A 26,824-nucleotide genomic window follows, 5' to 3' on the forward strand; every position below is an offset into this window, starting at 1 on the left:
TGGGACCGAGGATGTTTCAATTACTAATCAAAGATGCTACCCCTTAGCACTGACCCTAGACCACTTACACACTCTATTTTTCAGGTCCAAATTAGAATGTCCCTCAGTGATGACCCATAATTATCTCAGATTATTGATGGCTCTTTCAACATTCATTGCATTTGATGATACCAGGCTATATGCCATAGAGAACACTGGGAGATTGTATTGGTTTAAGGTCTTAATGTAATCCAGGCAAGTGACTACTTTTCAGTCTCCTTCATAGTAGGCTCTATTTATCTTTTCACTTAACATTTCTAATTCAAATGTATGTTGTTGCAGATTTAACCTGAAGATGTGATTAATTATCCCGAAACCAGTTGTACCTTGATTTCACAATAAATGAGGATCAGCAGCTACAGGTTGACTCCACAGTTTTGTAGCCTAGATGATTTTGCCACAATTTTTTTTAGGAAGAATTTTTAAGTGTGCATAGATTAAGCTGTGGTTTCCCACACTGAAAAATTGTGTGTTAAAGCATACTGAGATAGTTATTTTTCTAATATATGATTTGTTTCTGGTTTACAGATAACCTGGCATGAACTCGCAAGACCACAAGTACATGGCTATGATATGTCATGTCTTGCAATTCTTTCAAGGTATTGCTTTGCATCTGGATCAGAGGAGAAGGTTGTAAGAACGTTTAAGGCCCCCAGTAATTTTGTAACTAATTTTCAGTCCATATGTAAAGTGCGAGAAGATAGCACAGAATTTGCAGAAGGTACGTAAACTTAATTTTCCAGTCTATAACATGAGTATTGTATTACCTAAAAGATAAATGTTACAATTTGTGTTTGATATTTGTTTATGATTTTTTTTTAAATATTTAAGTTGTGGACACCATTAATGCATCCACAGTAACTGCCACTTAAGAACAATTACTGATGTGCACACATAAAAACTGCCAATGGAAAACGATTACTGGTTGCTTTAACTTCATGATAGGTAAATTTATGGCAACGACTTCTGTTTCAGAAATTCCCCAGGGAGCTGCAGTGCCAACACTGGGATTGTCAAATAAAGCAGTTTATGAGGGACAACAAGTGCAGTTGGAAGAGAGGCATGTGAAAGATGAATTTCCTGAATCATCTTATTTTATTCCTGTAAAATTAACAGGTATTTCGTCTGGTTTTTGTATTGTAAGCTTATCTTGATTTCTCATTCATGGGAAGCAGCTGTGATACTGCTGCAACAACAGTCGTTCTTACTTGCTGATGTTTATTTATTTTCTGTCTCTGCCAAAACAAGTTGCTCCCAAAAATTTATGACTGATTTGGCCTTGTCATTAACAGTAGATGAATCCTCTTGGTTGCTGGGGTTGTCCAGCAGATTGTATTTCAACATGTACTCTGGATCTTGCATTTCACCACAGTCTTGGAGAATGTCCATTTCTATTCGCTGTTCTTGCAGCATGGCACTCCTCACCCACATTCTGTTCAGCTTCCACCACACTGGGTAGTGGAGGTCACAGTTAGCAGTATATTGCTCTTTTGGTTGAGTATCTGGGCTTTCTAGTTCTGTCCTCCCTCTCTCCTGTCAGAGGTTATAATGGGCATCAACTACAACCTGAATTCTTAAGCACCTTCCGTCGGTCTGAGATCCATGCATTGGATGGCGGGGACTGGCTCCCACTGTTACCCTCTTCATATAAGTCACATTGGCACTTTGCACGCGAGTGGGTGCAATAACAGTGAGTGAGCAGAGCTTCTGCACTGGTTTTGGCTGTTGTCAACTGGCATCTTGTCACATTGTGCACTGACTCACTATTTACTCACCTTCTTTGCTCATAATGCATTAAGAGTAATTCGTTCATGACAAGATGAGACCGTACTTGTAAGAAACAAATAACAGCATATTGAATGTAATAATGTTGGCTGTTTATTTGTCACTTTCTCAAGCCTTTATGTTAGGTGGAGAGGGGAAAAGGGAGGAAGGAAGGAGGGAGGGCGTTAATAATGGCCTGTGACATTTGTAACATTTTCTCAACTACATATGATTTCTCATGTGGTAATTAATTATAAATGTGTACATTCTCTAGCATCCAATATCTGCTTTATCAGCCAAACCTATGTAGTGTGCTGTCTACTCATGTGTTCCGGTTCACTGTCTGCACTGTGAATGAAGTTGGATTCCTGCTTCATTCAGTATCAAAATTCTCAAAACAATTTGTGGGCTTATAATGAGTTCTTAATGCCCACACAATAAAAGGGGTCTTTAAATTCATGTGTTGGGTCTCACTTTGACAAGATGTGACTATAAATGAAACCTTTAAATCAACAAAGAGATAGAGGGGCTGGCCAGTACTTACCTCAGCTCAGTACAGCCGATAGATACACAAAAAACAGAACCGAAAATTTACGTTCCTAGCTTTCTGAACAAATGTTCCTTCATCAGGGAGGAGAGAGGGAAAGAAAGGGAAGAAGGGAAAGTGGATTCAGTTACTCACAACCCAGGTTATGAAGCAACAGGGAAAGGAAAACAGGGAGGGTAGCAAGGATGGAGGCATAGTTGTCAGAGGGAAGTCAAAGATATTCTACTGTAAGTACTGTGCCAGCTTCAAACCAAAGAGGATGCATACAGAAGTAAAGATGTATATAGTATAAAGATAAACACAACTATGTAGGATGAAAAGATGCGTGAATGGCTAAAGAGGAAAGGGAAAGAGGAGAAAACTGAAGAGTAAATGGGAGTGAGGTTGTTTAACGTAGATTCAGTCCAGGAGGATAGCGGGATGAAAGGATGTGTTGGAGTGCAAGTTCCCATCTCCGCAGTTCAGAGGGACTGGTTATGGGTGGGAGAAGCCAAATGGCACATACGGTGTAGCAGGTTCCTAGGTCCCTAGAATTATGCTGGAGGGCATGCTCCGCTACTGGGTATTGGACATCTCGTAGGCGGACAGTTTGCCTGTGTCCGTTCATGCGCTCAGCCAGTTTAGTTGTTGTCATGCCGATGTAAAAGGCTGTGCAGTGCAGGCATGTCAGCTGATAAATGACATGTGTAGTGTCACACGTGGCCCTGCCTTGAATTGTGTATGTTTTACCAGTAGCGGGGCTGGAGTAGGTGGTTGTGGGGGGATGCATGGGGCAGGTTTTGCAGCGGGTTCGGTTACAGGGGTAGGAACTGCTGGGTAGAGAAGGTAGTCTGGGAATATTGTAGGGTTTAACAAGGATGTTACGGAGGTTAGGGGGGGCGACGAAAGGCAACTCTGGGTGGTGTGGGGAGAATTTTGTCAAGGGATGATCTCATTTCAGGGGTTGACTTGAGAAAGTCATATCCCTGGCAGAGTAATTTGTTGATGTATTACGAGGCCAGGATAATATTGGGTGACAAGGGGGATGCTTCTGTGTGGTCTGGGGGTGGGAACATTGTTGATGGACAGGGAGGACTGTATTGCTCGGGAGATCTGTTTGTGGACAAGGTCTGCAGGATAGTTGCGGGAGAGGAAAGCACTGGTCAGGTTATTGGTGTAATTGTGGAGGGATTCGTCACTGGAGCAGATACGTTTGCCACGAATACCTAGGCTGTAGGGAAGGGAGCGTTTGATGTGGAATGGATGGCAGCTATCAAAGTGAAGGTACTGCTGTTTGTTTGTGGGTTTGATATGGACAGAGGTGTGGATGTGAGCTTCAACAAGATGAAGGTCAACATCCAGGAAGGTGGCTTTAGTTTTGGAGAAGGACCAGGTGAAATTCAGATTCGAAACGGAGTTGAGGTTATGGAGGAAATTAAGGAGTGTTTCTTCACCATGAGTCCAGACCACAAAGATGTCATCTATAAACCTATACCAGGCCAGGGGAAGCAGCTGTTGGGTCTTCAGGAAAGCCTCCTCCATGCGGCCCATGAAGAGTTTGGCATAGGACGGAACCATCCTGGTGCCTATGGCCATTCCCCTGATTTGTTTGCAGGTCTGGCCTTCAAAAGTGAAGTAATTATGGGTGAGGATGAAGTTGGTAAGTGTGATAAGGAACAAGGTTTTTGGAAGATCTTCGGGTGGGCGTTGGAAGAGGTAGTGCTCAAGGGCAGAGAGACCATGGGTATGTGGGATGTTTGTGTAAAGGGATGTAGCATCTATGGTGACAAGAAAGGCTTCAGGTGGGAGAGGAGTGGGAATGGATTTGAGGCGTTCTAGGAAGTGGTTTGTGTCTTCGATGTAGGATGGGAGTCTGCGGGTGATAGGTTGGAGGTGTTGGTCTACCAGAGCTGAGATACATTCTGTTGGGGCTTTGAAGCCTGCTACAATGTGACGGCCAGGATGGTTCTCTTTGTGGATTTTGGGTAATAGGTAGAAGGTAGGGGTACGTGGCTCAGGTGGAGTGAGTAAGTCTATGGAAGCCGTTGTGAGGCCTTGTGAGGGACCTTGGATTTTTAGGATTTTCTGCAGCTCAGTCTGGATGGAGGGAATGGGATCCTGGGTAACAGCTTTGTAGGTTGAGGTGTCGGAGAGTTGACGTAGTCCTTCTGCCACATACTCCACACGGTCAAGTGCCACAGTTGTGGAGTCTTTATCCGCCGGGAGGATGACAATAGAGCGGTCTGTTTTGAGCTCCCTAACAGCACGGGATTCAGCTGGGGTGATGTTGGGGGTTGTCGGGATGTTCTTCAAGAAGGACTGGGAGGCAACACTGGATGTGAGGAACTCCTGAAATGTCTGCAAGGGATGGTTTTGGGGGACGGGAGGAGGATCCCTTTGAGAAGGCGGTCGGAACTGTTCTAGACAGGGTTCAACACTGGGTCTAGTATTTGGGGGCTGTGTTTGGGTAGTGAAGTGATATTTCCAGTTGAGGTTCCGGGTGAATGAGAGGAGATCTTTAACCAGGGCAGTGTGGTTGAATTTAGGCGTGGGGCTAAAGGTGAAGCCTTTTGATAGAACAGATGTCTCTGGAGGAGAGAGGGATCTGGATGAGAGGTTTAGAACTGAATTGGGACTGGTGATACGTGGCATTTGACTGTGGTTATAGTTGAGATTTGGTCTGTGTGGGGTATGTGCTGGGATGGGGAGATTGAGTAGGGTGGCTAGGCTAGGTTTGTTGGCTATGAGGGGGGTTTGTTGAAGGTTCTGTTGTGGCTGGTGTTTGTGAGGGATAGGGAGAGGGACCCCACTTCTTAGGTGTTGCACTAGCACTGTGGATAGTTTTTTCAGGTGGTGTGTGGCATGGAACTCAAGTTTGCAGCTGGCTTCTAGGATGATGTTTCTGAGTGCATTCTCCAAGCAAGGGTTTGAGAGGTGGAGGACTTTGAAGAGAGATAGGAGCTGTTGGGAGTGGTGGTTACATGAAGTAGTGTAGAGATTCAGGACAAGTTGGGTAAGGGCTAAGGATTGAAGGTTCTGGAAGTCCAGGAGAGACCTGTGGAAGGAGGAATTGCACCCAGAGATGGGAACTTTTAAGGTAAGTCCTTTAGGGGTAATTCCAAAGGTTAAGCAGGACCGGAGGAAAAGTATGTGGGATTGCAGTTTGGCTACGGTGAATGCATGTTTCCGGAATGAATGTAAATAATGTGGTATAGGATTAGGGTACATAGTGGGTAACTGGTGGGTAGGGAAATTAAGTAACTAAAGTTAAAATAGTAATCATAAGACCGAGCGAGGTGGCGCGGTGGTTAGCACACTGGACTCGCATTCGGGAGGACGACGGTTCAATCCTGTCTCCGGCCATCCTGATTTAGGTTTTCCGTGATTTCCCTAAATCGCTTCAGGCAAATGCCGGGATGGTTCCCTTGAAAGGGCACGGCCGATTTCCTTCCCCATCCTTCCCTCAGCCGAGCTTGCGCTCCGTCTCTAATGACCTCGTTGTCGACGGGACGTTAAACACTAATATCATCATCATCAGTAATCATAAGAAGGAATAAGACACGGAGGGAAGGATGAGAAAGTAAGAAGTTGTGTTGGTAATGTTCAATACCAAAGGAAGACCACTAAATAAGAAAAATACAGAAAAAGTTGACCAGACCAAGCAAGTATGTCCAGATCAGGAGAAAAGAACACACGTTGCTCAAAAACAGAGATAGCGAGTGGCAAAAAAAAAATCGCGCGTGCCCGAAAAAAGTTCGCGGGTGGTGCACAAATGTCCCAAAAAAATTTTCGTGTGGCAGAGAAAGATAGCCAATGGCACAAAAATATCGCCAGCAACACGAAATCGACGGAAATGGATGATACTGGTAGGTGTGGAAGAGATTTTTGGCAGTGATTGTTGGCTGGAAAACAGCGAATAACGAATGTTAACACTATGGAATGTTAAATAAATAAATAAATAAATTAAAAAAGAGAAGTGGAAACGGAACAAGATAATTTCTTTCTCTCTCGTCCTTCCCTCTGTGTTTTATTCCTTCTTATGATTAATATTTTAACTTTAGTTATTTAATTTCCCTACCCACGAGTTACCCACTATGTACCCTAATCCTATACCACATTATTTACATTCATTCCGGAAACATGCATTCACCGTAGCCAAACTGCAATCCCACATACTTTTCCTCCGGTCCTGCTTAACCTTTGGAATTACCCCTAAAGGACTTACCTTAAAAGTTCCCATCTCTGGGTGCAATTCCTCCTTCCACCAGTCTCTCCTGGAGTTCCAGAACCTTCAATCCTTAACCCTTACCCAACTTGTCCTGAATCTCTACACTACTTCATGTAACCACCACTCCCAACAGCTCCTATCTCTCTTCAAAGTCCTCCACCTCTCAAACCCTTGCTTGGAGAATGCACTCAGAAACATCATCCTAGAAGCCAGCTGCAAACTTGAGTTCCATGCCACCCACCACCTGAAAAAACTATCCACAGTGCTAGTGCAACACCTAAGAAGTGGGGTCCCTCTCCCTATCCCTCACAAACACCAACCACAACAGAACCTTCAACAAACCCCCCTCATAGCCAACAAACCTAGCCTAGCCACCCTACTCAATCTCCCCATCCCAGCACATACCCCACACAAACCAAATCTCAACTATAACCACAGTCAAATGCCACATATCACCAGTCCCAATTCAGTTCTAAACCTCTCATCCAGATCCCTCTCTCCTCCAGAGACATCTGTTCTATCAAAAGGCTTCACCTGTAGCCCCACGCCTAAATTCAACCACACTGCCCTGGTTAAAGATCTCCTCTCATTCACCCGGAACCTCAACTGGAAATATCACTTCACTACCCAAACACAGCCCCCAAATACTAGACCCAGTGTTGAACCCTGTCTAGAACAGTTCCGACCGCCTTCTCAAAGGGATCCTCCTCCCGTCCCCCAAAACCATCCCTTGCAGACATTTCAGGAGTTCCTCACATCCAGTGTTGCCTCCCAGTCCTTCTTGAAGAACATCCCGACAACCCCCAACATCACCCCAGCTGAATCCCGTGCTGTTAGGGAGCTCAAAACAGACCGCTCTATTGTCATCCTCCCGGCGGATAAAGACTCCACAACTGTGGTACTTGACCGTGTGGAGTATGTGGCAGAAGGACTACGTCAACTCTCCGACACCTCAACCTACAAAGCTGTTACCCAGGATCCCATTCCCTCCATCCAGACTGAGCTGCAGAAAATCCTAAAAATCCAAGGTCCCTCACAAGGCCTCACAACGGCTTCCATAGACTTACTCACTCTACCTGAGCCACATACCCCTACCTTCTACCTATTACCCAAAATCCACAAAGAGAACCATCCTGGCCGTCACATTGTAGCAGGCTTCAAAGCCCCAACAGAACGTATCTCAGCTTTGGTAGACCAACACCTCCAACCTATCACCCGCAGACCCCCATCCTACATCAAAGACACAAACCACTTCCTAGAATGCCTCAAATCCATTCCCACTCCTCTCCCACCTGAAACCTTTCTTGTCACCATAGATGCTACATCCCTTTACATAAACATCCCACATACCCATGGTCTCTCTGCCCTTGAGCACTACCTCTTCCAACGCCCACCCGAAGATCTTCCAAAAACCTTGTTCCTTATCACACTTACCAACTTCATCCTCACCCATAATTACTTCACTTTTGAAGGCCAGACCTGCAAACCAATCAGGGAATGGCCATGGGCACCAGGATGGCTCCGTCCTATGCCAACCTCTTCATGGGCCGCATGGAGGAGGCTTTCCTGAAGACCCAACAGCTGCTTCCCCTGGCCTGGTATAGGTTTATAGATGGCATCTTTGTGGTCTGGACTCATGGTGAAGAAACACTCCTTAATTGCCAGGGACCGATGACCGTTGCAGCTTGGTCCCTTTAATCCCAGAAACCAACCAACCAACCTTTATTGCCTCCATAACCTCAACTCCTTTTCGAATCTGAATTTCACCTGGTCCTTCTCCAAAACCCAAGCCACCTTCCTGGATGTTGACCTTCATCTTGTTGAAGCTCACATCCACACCTCTGTCCATATCAAACCCACAAACAAATAGCAGTATCTTCACTTTGATAGCTGCCATCCATTCCACATCAAACGCTCCCTTCCCTACAGCCTAGGTATTCGTGGCAAACGTATCTGCTCCAGTGACGAATCCATCAACAATTACACCAATATCCTGACCAGTGCTATCCTCTCCTGCAACTATCCTGCAGACCTTGTCCACAAACAGATCTCCCGAGAAATATATTCCTCCCCGTCTAACAACAATGTTCCTACCCCCAGACCACACAGAAGCATCCCCCTTGTCACCCAATATTATCCTGGCCTCGTAATACATCAACAAATTACTCTGCCAGGGATATGACTTTCTCAAGTCAACCTCTGAAATGAGATCATCCCTTGAAAAAATTCTCCCCACACCACCCAGAGTTGCCTTTCATCGCCCCCCTAACCTCTGTAACATCCTTGTTAAACCCTGCAAGATTCCCAGACTACCTTCTCTACCCAGCAGTTCCTACCCCTGTAACCGACCCCGCTGGAAAACCTGCCCCATGCATCCCCCCACAACCACCTACTCCAGCCCCGCTACTGGTAAAACATACACAATTCAAGGCAGGGCCACGTGTGAAACTACACGTGTCATTTTCAGCTGACATGCCTGCACTGCACAGCCTTTTACATCGGCATGACAACAACTAAACTGGCTGAGCGCATGAACGGACACAGACAAACTGTCCGCCTAGGAGATGTCCAATACCCAGTAGCGGAGCATGCCCTCCAGTATAATTCTAGGGACCTAGGAACCCACAACACCGTATGTGCCATTTGGCTTCTCCCACCCAACACCAGTCCCTCTGAACTGCGGAGATGGGAACTTGCACTCCAACACATCCTTTCATCCCGCTATCTTCCTGGACTGAACCTACGTTAAACAACCTCACTCCCATTTACTCTTCAGTCTTCTCCTCTTTCCATTTTCTCTTTAGCCATTCACTCATCTTTTCATCCTACATAGTTGTGTTTATCTTTATACTATATACATCTTTACTTCTGTATGCATCCTCTTTGGTTTGAAGCTGGCACAGTACTTACAGTAGAATATCTTTGGCTTCCCTCTGACAACCATGCCTCCATCCTTGCTACCCTCCCTGTTTTCCTTTCCCTGTTGCTTCATAACCTGGGTTGTGAGTAACTGAATCCACTTTCCCTTCTTCCCTTTCTTTCCCCTCTCTCCTCCCTGATGAAGGAACATTTGTTCAGAAAGCTAGGAACGTAAATTTTCGGTTCTGTTTTTTGTGTATCTATCGGCTGTACTGAGCTGAGGTAAGTACTGGCCAGCCCCTCTATCTCTTTGTTAGTATTTGTTTCACATCTTTATATGAGATTTTCCATTAATAATTTAAACCTTTAAATCAGTCACTCTCTAATCTGGTACACCTCTACAGTCACTCAGATAATGTGATGCTGTTGTAGCTTGACTCATTTTTACACAATGCATTCAAGTCAGCTTCCCTGTGTCAGGAGAGCTATTGGAGTGTGACACCATCCTAACATTTTGTCACAGTTTGATGGGACATGATTTGTATGCTGAGCAGAGGACACCAGATAGTGTAGCGAGTGACGCACCCTCCAGTGTGGGCATCAATTCTGCCTTTGTGATCTTATCACTAAATTTGTAAAAAGAAGGGTATAATGTCTTTCCAAATTAGTTGCAATTCCCTTCCAGTTAAATATCTTCACCCTTAATATATTCTGATTCTTATTTTATTATTTATATTAATAGCCATGTAGTTTTGATTACTTTCAATTAGCTGTTAATGGCTGCACCATCAGCAACAACAACAACAACAAAACTACTACTACTACTACTACTACTCAGTTTTGGGTTGGGAGTTTTGATCTATGATTGCTTAAGGTACCTGTAGAGATTGGAGCTGCACCACTGTGTTTATGACACTGCCAGCCATTAATGAATGCCTTGTGTATTTTCTACTCCACGTTGATTTGCTTTGTGTTGTACGTGGCTTGTCATTCTTCTTGTTACTTTGAAAAGGGTGAAGATACCACTCCAGACCTGTTATGGTGTTCCAGTGTGACTCCTATTGCCCTTGAAAGGAAATTTGTAATATGAAATGGAGCTCATAAAAATGATGCGGAACACAGAACAGTTATACTGGCTAGATTTTACGGAGTCTAGACAGGATTAGGAATTTTGCTAGCTCTCATCCCGGTGAATCACCTGGAACTTCTGGGAAGAAAAGGGCAGTTTTAGTTTTAATTTGTATTGTGCAAGTGAATAGTTGTTTATATTCAACAATGCAGATAGGTTTGAATTACTTTATTTTCATTTTATTTTGCTTGAGAAGAGATGCAGCAATATTGAAGAAGAAATTGATGATTTCAGTAAATTAGTAATAAGAATTTCCACCAAGGAGTTCTACATGGAAAAGAAAATTGTACCCAGTGTGTCGAAACCTCAACTCGTGCATTGGCAGAAATCGTAAGATGTAGTGGATGTTAATGGCATCGGAAGTGCCTCCAGTAGAATGATAATGGCAAGTGTTCCGATTGAGAAATTGGTTTGTGAGCAAGTGAAGCTGTAGTTTAGGGTGAAATTAATCTAAGGAGACTATCATGGGAGACTCAAATGTGTGAATTTTGAGGAATGGTTTTCAGATCTGGTGCACCCAAATCTTCTGCCCTATTCTGTCATTGTCATGGGCAGCCCATCTTACCATTTTAGGCAGGTGGACAAAGTACCATCGGTATATTACCCAAGAGAGTTGATGATAGAATGGCTGCAAAATAGGAGGGTAGAATGCAGTAACAGCAAGATGAAGGCTGAGCTGTATGCTCTTGTGCAGGCAAAGAAACCTAATGAAAAAGACTTACATATTTGATGAACTGGCTAAGCGCATAGGCCACGCCATACTTTCCATGTCGCCGTGGAATTGCGAGATGAATGCTATTGAAATTACTTGGACAAAAGTCAAAAGTTATATTAGGGAGCACATTATTGCTGTTAACATATCTGCAGCAAATTGTCAAAAGAAGCTGCCTTTTATTCCAATACTGCAAAAAACTGGGGATGATATTGCAGTAAAATGCAAGACGTGGAGCAGGAAGTGCAATGGTATCATGGTTCAAATGGCTCTAAGCACTATGGGACTTAACACCTGAGGTCATCAGTCCCCTAATGGTATCATGGAAATGGCAATTGCTGACTAATCTCATATGGACATGGTGGGATGTAGGGGTTCATCTCACACAGACGCAGCTGGCTCTGATTTCATCATGTACTAACTTGGCTGAGAGTGACTTCAAAAGCCGATGACACATGCGTGTGTCAATATTAAAACCACATCATCACCAGCCTATGACTGAAATGAACATGTGATCATCAGCACTGGACATTGTCACAGTGGCAGAGCATTGCATGGTCTGACGCATTTGGATACCATCTTTTTCATGCCGATGGGAGGGTGCAAATCTGTCATCTTCCAGGGGGGCAGCTCCTTGACACCTGTTCTGCGGGATGGAGACAAACTGGCAGCAGCTCCGTGAAGCTCTGGGGGACATTCACATGGGCATCCATGGGTCCAGTGGAGCTCGTGCAAGGCACTATGATGGTCAAGGAGTATTGTACACACCTTCAGGACAATCATGTTTTCTGATAGCAGTGGCATTTTTCAACAAGATAATGTGCCATATCCCGAGGCCAGGAGTGTAACGGAGTGGTTCGAGAACCACAGTGGTGAGCTCCAATTGATGTGCTGCCCCCCCAAACTCACCAGATATGAAACTAATTGAACACATACGGGATGTGATTGAATGTGGGATTACAAATCATCATGCCCCCCCCCCCCCCCCCCTTCCCAGAATTTATAGGAATTAAGGGACTTAAGTGTGTAGTTGTGGCGCCAGTTCCCTCCAGCAGTGAACCCAGGCATCATTGCTTCCATGTCAAGATGAGTTACCGCTGATATCCATACCACAAGTGTAAATACCAGTTGTTAGGTAGCTGGTGCCATAATGTTCTGGCTGATCACTGTATTTTTTATTTCTAACCAGGAGTCCTTATACAAATTTTCAGAGTTTTAGTTTCAAAAATGGTTTTATAATGAAATATTTCCGTAAAAACTTTCATCCCCTATGTTACTCCCTTACAGGTTGATTTTCCAGAAACTAAAAAACATATTTTTATTTCCAACGAAGAAGTCAAAAACCAGTTTTTATGAATGTAGCTTTAAAAATGCTTTGGTAGTACATTAAATAATTTATTTTCAAAATAAACTTTCACCCACTATTTTATCCCTTCAGTGATTGAATTTCTAAAAATGGCAAAGCATGCATTTTTTTAACTTGTGACCAAAAAACCAAATACGAATTTTCATAGTCGTAATTTCATAACTTGTTTAACGGTGACTTATTTTCAAAAGACCTTTCATCCTCTACTTCACTCATTTAGGGATGAAAATTTGAAGGAACCCTTACTAATTTTCACGTTTCTGTCCTTAGCAGTTTGGGCGGGGGGGGGGGGGGGGGGGGATATGTAATTGAGCCCATCAGGTCCTATTTCATCCCCTGAGGGGCTCAATTTCTAAAACACTGAAACATGTAATTTTTTGTTTTCAACCAAGAAACCAATTTCAAATTTTTATAGATTTAGCTTCAAAAATGCTTTCATAATGAAATATATTTGCAAAACATTTCATCCCCTATTTCACCCCCTTAAGGGTTGAATTTCCAAGAACACTGAAACGCTTAGTGTTTTTTATTTGTAACCGAAAAGTCAAATATAGATTTTCATAGATGTAGCTTTCAAATTCTTTGGTAATTCTTTAATAAAGATTAATTTATAAAAAGAAGACAACTACTACTTTCACCCTCGTAGGCATTAAATTTCGAAAAATCTGAAATGTGTACATCCTTATTTCTGACTAAGAAACCAAATACCAATTTTCATTGTTTTAGGTTCAAAAGTCCTTTCACCCCCTTAGGGGTGGAATTTCGAAAAATACCTTTTTATTCAACGTCGGCAATATAAAATCAACACCCTCTCCAGATTTCAAGCTTCTGTCATTAGCGGTTTGGGCTAGGCAATGACAAGTCAGTTACTCAGGACCTTTTCTTTTATATATAGAGATGAATGTACGAGAGCTGCCGTTTAAGCATCCCCGCCTGCCCCCCCCCCCCCCCCTCCCCCTTAAAAATTTCTGCTTTAGAGAGCAAGGTGGCAAAATGTAGTTTGGCACAGACATTGTATTTATATTAATGTATTATTTTATGTTGGTACATTTTGTGCTATAAGATAAGTGTAACATAGTAAGGAGTGTACATGTTGTTGTATTATACTATTTCATTTAACACAGTGCATGCTGCTGTGACATTAGTGATAAGTGTGTGGAAACTAGGAAGCAAGTTGCAGCACACAATTTGAAGTACTAGATGATTTGTGTGATGTCCTTAGCTAAATCTTGTGCGGAATGTTGGAATAAAGAAGTGTAGTCCATTGACAACAATAACAATCAGTTGCCAAGGAAGAAATTGTAGAAAATTACTAAAGGACTAGATTGGTAACTAGTTCATTGCGCAAAATATCATAAAACCAGCTGCATCAATCAAAGAAGTTGTTAAAAATGTGGACAAATTAACAGAGAACTTATCAGAGAATGGTACATTAATATTAATTGGAGGCTGAAATGACACTGATAAGCCATTGAAAGAGTTATAAAGGGATTTAACAGATTCTCTGAAACACATAGTGAAATTAACCTGCAAAACGAGTGTAGAAATTCATCCAGTACCTCTTAACATAACATCCAGATGTGAATGAAAAAATAAAGTGTGTGAATTGCATTACATAGAAAAAAATCAATACTGCTACAAATGTGTGTGGAAAGAGACTGATTGTGAATTTCAAAATAGTGTGACTGGTAAGAAATGTTTATACAGTCCATAGTGTACATTTAAACGGTTGAGGAAAGATGTTCATATGAAGTCATCTTTCCTCTTTTTAATATAGGTGTCAAAAATATAAAAAAATAAGAACGGGTACAATACTGGTAATAAAGCATACACAAATGAACAGACAAATAATAAATACTGCCTAGAAGTTAAAGAACCAACCAAATACAGGAAGACAATTATAAACCAACATCTGAGCACATAAGAAACAAAAAGGATAAAACAGCAACACACCTGGTAAGCTGAATTTCAAACTTTCACATATGATAGCAAGGCAGTTGTAATGGACCAGTAAATCTCTGATTCTTTAAAGAATAGAACTCCCATGTTGAATCTTCTGCACTGGCTGTTAACTTTTAAATAAGTCACTTCCAGTTTCGCATCAATAGAGATGCATCTTCAAGTGATCTGTACAAGAAATTAAAACAATACAGAATTGCAGTGGCTTGAAAATAGATGTGTACAACCATTAAGTGCCATATATCAATGAGAAGTGTGTACTCGTACATTTTTAAACAGTCATGGTGAGTCAAGTGATTGCTTAGAGCCACGTCCGATTGTTCATTGTGAAGATATAAACAGATGGCATGCTAAAGGCCATAGTCCATGATTAAACTGACTGGGACCATGGAGCTCTGATAAACGAAGCCGGCTACACACATTTAAATTCGGTTTTATTATCAACTGATTTAATTTGACATTTTTAAAAAACGTGCTTATTTACTATGGGTGCATTATGTGCTTGCTAGTTCGAAAAAGAGAACAATATAAAATTCGTGTTATTACCTAAGTTTTATGGGATTATATTTTCTTGTATTCTATAGTTTTAATCATTTTCAACTACGAATGTCTTCTAAAAAGAAAAATTTGTAATTGACTATATAACACAAAATAGTACAGCTAGACACACTGTGAAGACAACACCCACTTTTCTTGTCATAGATAGCACCAGTTTGGTATGAGGCTCGAGCTAGTACCACCTCACACATGTGGCTCATAATACCAACTCATCTTTACAGCTTACGCTGTTGCTGAACACACGTCTGCGCTATCAATGACATGGTAAGAGATTGTCATGGACTACAGCTTTAAACATGCTATCTGTTTCTATCTTGGGATGATGAATGATGGGACTTGGCTCAAAGCAATTACTTTGCTGCACCATGATTATTTAAAAAAAACATGATACTACACACCTCTCATTGATATATGGCATTTTATGGTAGCATACATCTGTTTTCAAGCCATTGTAATTATGTATTGTTTTAAGTTCATTTACAGGTCACCTGAAGATGAATCTTTATTGATGTGAAAGCAGTAGTGACATATTTAAAAGTATTTTAATAGCCAGTGCAGAAGATTTTATTCATTCAACAAATAAAACAGCTTAAAACATCTGATTACTTTACAAATGAGTAATACATTAAAAACATTTGATGTTAATTACATAAGTGAGAAAAGTTTGCAAAAGGTTTAAAATCATGCTTAAAATTTGTTGGAAGTCACGAAGTACGTTCATTCTCAAATATTGGATGAATATAGTCATGTTATTTACATTGATCAGTTACACACACACACACACACACACACACACACACACACACAGTTCCCAACTATAATAGTTCTTTTATTGTGTAAAGCTTCAAATGTGGGGGTATACCTCTTAGTGAGTGGATTATGACAGCATTTTAAGTTTTTCAATGTAACCAGTAACTACGGGAAATATTGAAAGTCAAATTTCTTTTACCCCTGGAGGAAGCTGTGAGATAGGAAACCTGCAACTGGTACTGGGTTCCAGGAGACTAGCTCATCTATATAGATAGGTGGGTAAAAAGGGCTGTGATTTTGTCCATTATAAATGGTTGTAATAAAGCAAAAGTGCCAAAACAAAGCAAGAGTATAGGCCTATGCCTATGGGACCTGCATGTAGACTGAAAGAGGAAAGTAGAAACATAAAGTAACATGACTGGCAATCTGAATTGAAACTAAAGGTCTGTGATGCCATAGATATTACACACAAATACCAAGCCAGGAATGAATCCGACCTAAAAATTGTCTCCATAATGTACAATCCCTTCGTAATAAGATAGATGAAATTAACATACTACTAACAGAAGAGCTAAAGGCTATCCCAGTAATATGCATTTCTCAGCACTGCTGTGACCCTGAATTTATTCAACATACAAAAAGAGACTAAATTCATTTTGTCTTCCTGCTATTGCACAAACAATCACAAGCTGGGTGCAGTAACGCTTCACATAAAGGAAAATACTGATTTTACTACCATACCTGACTTTAACGTGTATAAAAAATGAATATGAGACTGCAGCTATAAAAACTACAAAATTTAATTTTTTTTAGTGCTACAGTTTGCCAGTCACAGTCTGAAAATTTTGAACTTTTTTCAAATAAATTGGAACCATTGCTGAACAAAGTAAATAAATTGGAAAGTAATTTGATGATAAGTGAAGACTTCAACCTTCATTTTTTTACAAGTTGTAGAAATAGAGAGGCCCCTTTGAACCTTACTACTTCCTGCAATTTAAATGTTAAAATAAATACAGCCACCTGAGTAAAAGAATATGTGAAGTAGCTTTAGGTCAGTTTGTATTCAAGAAGAATTTCTACAGCACTACATTAAAATTTTGTGAGCAAACTTCATTGCCCATCTAGCTCTAATCAAAGTTTGAAAGTAAAAGGAAGTGGTGGGAACAACGTGTCTTTAAGAACCGTGTAGATGCTGTAGTCAGGATAACATAAACTATTTCAGCAGTGTACTAAACAAAGAAAAATTGTTACAGGCCTATAAAATTCATAACCTAAATGAAACATTTTACATTTTCATTGATAGATTAAACTATTACTTTCAAACTGAATTTTCTTGGAAAACTGTAGCCAGAAGCGACAGTTGTAGAACAAACATTTGGATTGCAAGGGTAATTTGGGTTTCATACCAGAAGAAGAGCTTAGTACATAAAATGTGTGACTTGAATAATTTGTCACTTGACTGACTTTTATATTATAAAAATATTCTGAAATACTAAGAGTAGCAAAAATAATGCACAATGATAAACCCATATACAGGCTTTTTAAAAATACTTTTACAAACTCTGCAGAGGGAAGAAAAGTTTAGTGAACATGGGCTCTAAAATGCGTATGTTACTAACTTTGAGTACTTGTTCAAGTTTCACAGTAGTGAAGACGAACAAGTTCTCATACCTCTTGAAGTATGCATTTTAGAGCCCATGTTTACTGGACTTTTTTCATTTTTTTATTTTTATTTGTTATTTTTTGTAAGGAACCTGTCCCCAAAATTTGTAAAAGTATTTTTGAAATACCCTCTGTAAGATAATAAATATTGTGAAGGCCATGTTGAGTGTTATAAAAAAAGAAACTTGTAAAAACAGAGCATCATGCAAAAAATATAACACTATCACAAGAAACTAAAAAATTAACCAGCCCTTTTGAAGAAGTTCTGCAAATAATATGATAAAATCAAACACACACAAGAATACTCAATCCAGTAAATATAAGTCAGTGTAAATCAATACTGCTACACAAGATGTAGTAGGAAAAACAATAACGAGACTAAGGAATTCCAGCTCTGGGGGCATTGATGGTTTCTCTGCAACAGTTATAAAGAAGAGTGCTGTAAACATCGTTGAACTACTCGACCACTTATGTGACAGCTCACTTCAAGAAAGCACTTTCCGTGATGCATTGAACAAGTCTGAGGTAATTCTGTAATATAAAAAAAGGTGTAAGAGACAACGTAAATTGCTACAGGGCAATCATGATTTTCTCTTCTATTTCAAAACTTTCTGAAAAAGTTAAGTATGACCAACTTATGGAATTTGTAAATAAAAGCAAAATCCTATGTAATGAACAATTTGTATTCAGAAATAAGAGATCAACAGTAACAACCATTGAGTGCATTCACTGTGTGCTAAACCTGGTGGAAACAAAAGGGGAATCAACAGGAGTATTTATTGGCTTGTCAGAAGCATTTGCCATTATGGTAAGGTTCTGGGGGATAATGCTGATCATGTCTTTGTTATTCTTGAAAAATCCTCACATGTCCTCCTCTCCCTCCCCCTCTCCCCGAGTTGTTGTAATTGGTATTTTGACTTAACTGCCCAGGTTGAGAGAGTGGTATAAATCTCTGTAAAAAAAATCATTGACCTCAAGATGTGTTGAATGTCGATGACACGCATGACTGTTGTGAAGTAACAGTCGTTTGTTGTTTGTTGGCCACATCTAGGGAACTTACTATATGTGAGTTGTATAAGGTTTACCCACGCATGGTGGACCCTTATTTCCCTAGCTGCTCGTGGGACTGGGATGGAACATTCAGAACTGGTGTAGCCAGTCCTCCTGACACAGGAATTATTCAAAACACTTCATTTATAGCAAGAGAACCCATGCTATTTGACAGAATGTGTTTTTTAATAGTTAAAAAGAAAGAGGGCAGCTTTGAGAAAGTTGCACCTTTCTGTATTAAAAAGGACTTAGTGGGCATTGCTGGCATTTTCAAATCTGTAAAGTCATGGCAAAAATGGGGCAGTGTTGGTTATAAACTTTCGGTTCCCAATAAGCAACGAACCTCCAGACAGCATATTCAAATAGGCAATTGAAACAGAGTACACAGCACCTCACCTTATGGCAAAGGTGTTTTCTCAAGCAGAGATATCGTAGATAATCCCAAAGAGGAACCGAAAGATAAGTGGGCTCAAGAAGGTGTCGTCATCATGTAAAATATAATGAAATAGGTAGATGGTGAACTGATTAAATCAGATTTCTTAATTCTTACATTCGTTAGCACAACAATTCAAGAGCATGTCGAGGCAGTTTCCTTTCCTGAAATGTGTGGGATCATGTCCCCATCTCATTGTGCTCTTTTAAATGCCAGCACACTAGCTTGTAAGGGAGAAGCCACTTGTGGCAAATGTGATTAAGCCACCCACAATTGCATCATTTATTTATTTCCTTAGAAGTGTGTGACGTGCGCCAGGGATTACCCTGCCTGGAGCAGAGACTGCAGCGTCTACCTTGAAGAAAGGAAGAGACAGGAGCTCAAACCAACAAAGTGTATCAATCTCATATGCTGAGGCCAAAAAGAACTAAAAGGCCATGAACCGCCCACTTCCACTAATGTGTTTACTTCAGCCAGTAAAATGCCTATTCCAAAAGCTGATCCCTCTACATAAATGGAGAGTTCTAGTGTCAGCTCTACTACCTGCATCTATCAGTTTACTTGTAAAGGTGCTGTTATTGCAGAGCCCATAGCTGCTCCTCCCACCCCTCCCCCTCCACCTCCCCCTCCCCCTCCCCCTCCCCTCCTGAACATCAGGAAAGACCACGATTGCTTATATCGTAGAGCTTCAGGCACCTCAAAAGGCAGACTCCAGTAAACAGATCAGGATTGCCGCAGGCATTCCTATGAATTCTCCTCTGGTAACCAAACCAAATAGGAAGTGTTAACCACAGAAGAAGACAAGTTGTAAACTGTCAGATAATGTTGATCACATTCTATTATATGTTTTTAATGATTCAGCTTTGGAGACAATAGAATGCAAAGTCTGTTTGGGGCAGTCATCTAGCCCTAGACTAAGGCTATAACTGTTGCAGTACTCCCACTCAGGTGGAGAGACAGGATGAAAGAAAAACCTCACCAGTAATTAGGCATAGGATGGTGCCATACAAGTGCCCATATCTATACCCCAGATTTGTCTGTAGGTAATGCCTTCTAAGCAGAAGTAATTGTGGGTGAGGATATAGTTGGCTGTGGTGATTAGGAAGGGAGTTGTAGGTTTGGAATCCTTCAGGCATTGGGAAAGGTAGTGTTCAATAATGGTGTGGTTGTAGGCATTAGGGATGGTAGTGTAAACGGAGGTGGCATCAATAGTGACGAGCAGGACACTATGTGGTAAAGGAACAGGAACTGTGGAGAGTTGGTTGAGGAAATGGTTTGTATCGTAACAGGTAGGTGGGTAGGTTGCAGGTAACAGGCTGGTGTTGTTCTGTGAGAGCATAAGCGGAGATATTGCTGGTGGTTAGTAGGTTTGATATTGATGGAGGTACTGATGTAGCCACCTTTAAGGTGTAGGTCAACATCAAGGAAGGTGGCTTGTTGGGTTGGGGAGGACCAAGTGAAGCGAATGGGGGATAAGGTTTTGAGATTCTGGAGGAATATGGATAGGGTGTCCTCACCCTCAATTCAGATCGCAAAGATGTCATCAATGAATCTGAACCAGATGAGGGGTTTAGGTCCTCACACTAGGTCCAAATCATGAAGATATCATCAGTGTACCTGAACTAGGTTTCGGAATCTGGGTGGTTAGGAAGGATTCCTCTAGATGGCCCATGAATAGGTCGGCATAGGATGGTGCCATGCAGATGCAATTTGCTGTACCATGGGTTTGTTTTGTAGATGTGTTCATAGATGAAGTAATTGTAGGTGAGGATGTAGATGGTCATGGTGACCATAAAGGAGGTTGTAGTTTTGGAATTGTCGAGCATTAGGGAAAGTAGTGTTCAATAGCAGCAAGGCCACAGAAGAAAAAAGCTTACCAACTGTACATAGCAGCACTGCCCTGTCCCCACCATATCCCAGCACACACCCACAAGCAGCACTACGCCCTTCCCCACTCCTACCTTGCTATCCCTTCCCCTCCCTGCCACTGGTTCCTCCTTACCCCTGCCACCTGGACTGCCTCCCCTATAAGGTGCAGTTGCCCATAGTCCAGCCTCGGTAGATGGAGACAGTGGTCGTGTGTGTGTGATTTGTGCTTACATGAATGAATATGTTTCCTACATTAGAAGAAGGCCTTTTGGCCGAAAACTCGCATGTATAGCAGTCTTTCTGTTGGACATGTCTGTGACTCGACATCTCCTCTAAATTTATGAAATGTGTTATATAAATATTTAAATGCATGCGTTTTGTTTGTTAAATATAAGCACACAGAAATCACTTTCACCTCTTTTTTTTTTTTGTAGACATAGGACCAATCCAAATACAATGCCATATGATACAAAAGAACCAGCTGGTAGAAGAGGGCCATGCACAGTCACAAGTTGATGAAATGCGAGTGCAGCACAGGGTGACTGTCGTCATGGCCATGTGGTTGTCTTCAACTTCATAGCTTCATCCTTGTAGTTGAAGGATATCTCATCCCCATATTTTGGTGCCGTACGTGGATGGAATATCAACAGTTTCATGAGCTTTATTATGTGTTTATGGCAGTGCTTGCAAGGTACATACTGAAACTAGTGAATCTCTGTGCTAGGTTGTTAGTACTTTGTGTTAATGGGATCAGGATCAGTGTGGCCAGCTTTTCCAACAATACAGTATTCATGCTGTATTTCCATCCTCACTTACTTGTAGGTGATGACTTCATGATACTCATTTATAGGTGATGACCTCGTGATACTCGTGTTGCTGAATGCCATAGGGCATTTCTCGTTTTTTGCACAGTGTGTTATTATTGGTTAAGAACTTCTGATAGAACTGATTAAGGAACTGTTCTAGCCATCTTCCCGTAGTTGTCAACAGAGAGCCTAATTTTATTTATGGCATCTGTCTTTTGAATGAACATTAAGTGATGCATTTCAGCATATAAATAAGGCTGATTTCACCAAGCAGGCATGTCCATCTGAGAAGCTGGTACTGATGCTTGTTATAATAATGTCTTCCAAATCCGAAGACCATTCAGATTCAAAATTGTATGCCCCACCTACGAAAAAGAGCATTCCCAGGAAGCAGTCGGTTAGTGATGATAAAGTGGCCTAGGTGCTATATGCTTAGATTCTGAATACTAAGGCAGTATCTAGTTCTAGGTGCATGACTATTGCTAGCATGGGCTGTTACATTAGTGATGTGCAAAAGCACCAAAGTACAGTATGGATCACCTCAGCTGATGGTAGCACATTTTAAATAATGAGTAGTAGATGTTATTTACATTTACAGCATTGTTCACAATTGCATGTTCCACTTTTGTTGCACACTTTGTAGCAGAGGACTGAGGTGAACTACATTTTTCATAACAATTCTGGCGTTGGCTGCCATGGAGTTTGGAACCACAGCTGAATGAAATTAACATCTTGATACAATATTTCAGTTGGCAACCAAGCAACCATCTTTAGGTCAGTTCCAAGACTAGTGTTTACTAGTGCTTGCAATCATATCTGTACTGAAACAAGATGTGCTGGAGTATGCTTACAGACTTTTTCTATGTGATAACCCTTTCCACTGGACATTCCATGTATTATTATAGTGCTGAAACACTGACATCTTTTAAACCTATCTAGAATCCGATTTTTAAGGAACCTTGGGAGTTCCACGTGGAAGAAGATCTTACTGTTCACTCATGGATGTCAGTTGCATAAGACGGCGAAACACTCTCAAAGGTAGCATTACCCACCCAGTGTAATGCCCAGCAGCAATTAATTTAGGCATTGAATCTTTACTCTCTGAGCATGCAAAATTGGTAGGAAACATCTATGTGCATGTCAGCATGCCCCAGCAAAGTGCAATCTTGCAGCCAAAATCTCCCTGCATGTGCTGACCCACCATGTTTCAGTATAAATATAGCTGTCTGTATAGGAAATACTAGTTGTGGAATTTGCCACAAAATGGCTCCTTGGTTGTCAAACAAAATATTGTGCTGAGCTATTCATTACATCCACAAACATAACAGAATGTTCACATTTTGGGAAAATTTCAAGATACACAATCCTGTTATTGTATGCATAAGTTCACAGGCAGTAATGCTGTACATAGATAAAAAAATTTGCATTACAGTGTAAGAACAAACAAAATCAGGCCATGTCTGCTCAATGTGAATAGGAAATTCCCTTTCTGTCCTAATGGACAAGGTGCATCGATTAAAATGCTAGCATTGTATTTGGAATAATGTAGTTAAAATATTCATTTTACCATCTTCACTCAGGTTTATCATGGTTGCCCTCTGTTTGTTTTTGTGATTTGTGGAATATTTGTTAAAAAATGACACAGCTGTTTTCTGGCCTCATATTTCCCCAATATGTTTTGATGCTCAATCTGGAATGCCCTTGACGTTAAGGGGACATTAAACTATAACCCCATTTTTTTGTGCGTTCCGCTAATGAGGGCAAGTCCAGGGAAAATACTGGATCATACACGGTTTGAGGTGGGGCCCAAACATTTGAATTTAAATGCCACAGTGAACAACTGCAGGGATGTAGAGGTAATGGAATGGTGTGCTGTGAATATTTCTTATATTAATACTTGTTCCATCTCAACCCCTTCTCTTGTTAAGCTGTGTCTTGTATTGTTGTCGCCAAACGACAAACGCGCCAGAAAGTTACTTGAGAGTACTCCAGTTCACAGACCATACTGCATTACAGCTCTAATTGTTCAACATGTTCTCACAAACTTCTTGTTCCACAACATATATAATGATGGGAAAGAAATAACACTACCAAGAAGGAGTTGTGTGATGCAAATGAATGTTGATAGGCATGTTTCTGCATCTGAAAGATAATGTCTTCAGCCTTCGTGCCAGTCACATAAGAGGGGCACTAGTAGTGCCACTATGAGTATTCAAATCAGGTTTGCATTAAATACCTGATGTAATGGTCATAAACATTAGTAATCTTGAGATTGGGTATGTTGAGTTGAGTTGATGTTAGTCAAGAATGCCATTCATGGCAATGGTGGACATAAAGAGTGTACAATCACAAGAAGACCAGGCTCTGGACGGTCACGTAGCACTACTGAGAGGGAACACCATTGTGTTGGGTGTGGGGCCGTGGCGCATTGTATTGCATCTGCAGCAGCAGTTGGAGCAATAGTTGGCACAACGGTGACACAGTGAACTGTTACAGATTGGTTACTTCGAGGACAGCTCATTGGAAGGTAGGGTGGAGGTCTGTTGTGTTTTCTGATGAAAGTTGGGTCTTCCTTGATGCCAGGGATGGCCTTGTGTTTGTTAGGAGGAGCCACTTGAGGGCCTGAAACCAACCTGTCTACATGCTAGACACAGTGGACCTGCAGATGGAGTTATGATCTGGGGTGCAATTTGTACAACTGCTGGAACACACTTGTGGTTAACCCACACATCCTGACTGCAAATTTGTATGTCAGTCTGATGATTCAACCTGTTCTGCTGCCATTCATGAACAGCATTCCAGAGGGTATTTTCCAACAGGATAATGTTTGTCCACACACTGCCGTTGTAACCAAACATGCTCTACAGGGTGTATACATATTGCCTTGACCCTGCTCGATCACCTGATCTGTCTCCAGTCTAGTACATATGGGGTACCATCAGATGACAACTCCAGCATCATTCACAAACAGCATTAACTATCCCTGTATTGACCAACCAAGTGCAACATGCATGGCACTCCGTCCCACAAACTGACATCGACACCTGTACAACATAATGCGTGTAAGTTCGCATGCTTGCATCCAACCTTCTGGCATTGTTAAAGCACCAGCATTTCACATTTGCAGTGGCTTATCTTACACTTAGATTAGCCTGTTATCTCGCATTGTTAATCACTTAAGTATGTTTCCTAGAGAAATGTTTTCCCGAAATTTCAATATTGTACATTAATTATTTTTTGGTGTTGTGGAATTTTTTTCCCCTATCAGTGTATATACCTGGAATTAATTGAATATGCACTCCACTGTTCTGTGCTCTCTTGTTTTATTTTACTAGTTTAGTGCTTCTCCTTTATCCTCTTAAAATTTGTTCCATCATGAGAGAAACATGCTGTTAGTGAATGAAGTGCATTTAATGTATAAAAGGAATAATTCAATTTTTTACGCAAGTTTTATCATCATTTCTAGTAGACATACAGTGACAGAGGTAAATAATGGTAAACAGTTTTTAGGGAAAGGATAGTAGGTTTTAGTTTCTGCATAGGAGTATTCTCTTAGCCTTGAAGGAAGAAAGCAATAATATATTCAGCACTTCAATGCAATAAGTACATCATCATTTAAAACTCTGAAGTGGAGGTTCTTAAATAACTTACTTTAATAATTCATACTAACATTATAAAACCAAAAGGAACTCTATCTGTTACACTTTCATGACAAAAACCACTCAATTGTAATAAAACTTGATTCAGAGACTGCTTGAGTGCTGAGGAAGGCTACTTCAGAAAGTGTGTAGTACAATGTATTTATTGATTTGAAGAATATAACGTGAAATATGGAACAGTAATTACTCTTTGAAAAAGCTGTTTACTGTTTGACTTTTGAACTTTATCATATTTGTGAAAATGCTTGTATTGGTTGATATGTTCTGCATAATATGATTCAAATTAATGAATGCAATGTTTACACAATCCTCTACATGTTTAACCCATAATTCCATGCTAATATCAATAATAATACTAATTAAATGCAAATGTAACTCTGTCATGTTTTCACGACTCTACCACTGAACCGATGAACCAATGAAATTTTATATGGAGGTAGGTTGAATCCCAAGGAAGATCACAGGCTACCTTGTAAAAATGTATCTTTTTGAGTATAGTTAACATTTTAAAATATGGTGCATGTGAGCGGCATGCAGGTGATGCTGGGGTGACTCTTAGTGTCTGTATATTATTGTGTGGCAGTGCAAATGAAATGATAATGTGCACCTGGTTTATGATATTGAATTCCTTCACCACGTGGCATGGCTGGAGAGTTTTGGCGGAAATACAACAATAAAATAACATGGTAAACCAGAGAACCGTAATTAAAACTACTACTATAAGCCTCACAAAACTACTGATTTAGCTCATAGTTCTTAGGGAACTGAAGCTGTGAAAGTTATTCGAATCCAACAAACCACAGAGCAATCTCATAACCAGTGGAGCTTGGATGCAGAACATTTGGCGGCCTTAAGATCTACGGAGACATTATAACAACTTCAAGCCTGTTACATTTTAGACATTAAGTGTCACATGTGTCTTACAGTTTCCAGGATGCTTGAACACACAATGACAGCATCTGTTAAAGGCTGTACAGCAAATAGAGTCATACCTTTACATGTGGAATGCGGGGGACTTTTGGTGAGGGTGCTCTTGATTATGATCTGTTAACTGACGGTTAATCGTAAATTAGTTATCATTAGGAGGATGGATCAAAAATGTAGGCACCACAATGCATTAAAATGGGATGCTAAAAATGGTTGGTATATGTTGCTCTGCTGGCAAAATTTAGTACTAGGTGAGCCAGAGAAACCCCGTAAAAACTCTGCCTTTGCGTGAATGTAGTGAATCGAGGCATTGTTAAATGTAGTTAGAAAATATAATACTTGCCTTCAGATTCAAAACACGTTCATTATTTACATCCATAATGGCACTGCATGAATTTTTTATACAAACGTCTCTAGATCACTATACCTACGCAGGTATCTTGTGAAATTACTTGTTTGCTTACTTGCCATCATTCATCACAGCAAAACTACTGATACATGAGAGAGGCAGTGGGAAACAGCTAGTAC

At 40.9% G+C, this 26,824-nt stretch overlaps 1 protein-coding gene across 2 annotated transcripts in view; it reads left to right on the plus strand.

The window, feature by feature from the left end:
- The window catches only part of LOC124605411 (probable elongator complex protein 2), an 85,607-nt gene that overhangs the window by 35,404 nt on the left and 23,379 nt on the right, over positions 1-26,824 (plus strand). For both annotated transcript variants that reach the window (XM_047137062.1, XM_047137063.1), the window contains exons 7-8: positions 568-760; positions 1,015-1,155. In XM_047137062.1, coding sequence (XP_046993018.1) covers positions 568-760; positions 1,015-1,155 — 334 coding nt within the window. The remainder of the gene's footprint in view (positions 1-567; positions 761-1,014; positions 1,156-26,824) is intronic.

The sequence above is a fragment of the Schistocerca americana genome, chromosome 3 (genome assembly GCF_021461395.2).
Source record: "Schistocerca americana isolate TAMUIC-IGC-003095 chromosome 3, iqSchAmer2.1, whole genome shotgun sequence".
Lineage (NCBI taxonomy): Eukaryota > Metazoa > Arthropoda > Insecta > Orthoptera > Acrididae > Schistocerca > Schistocerca americana.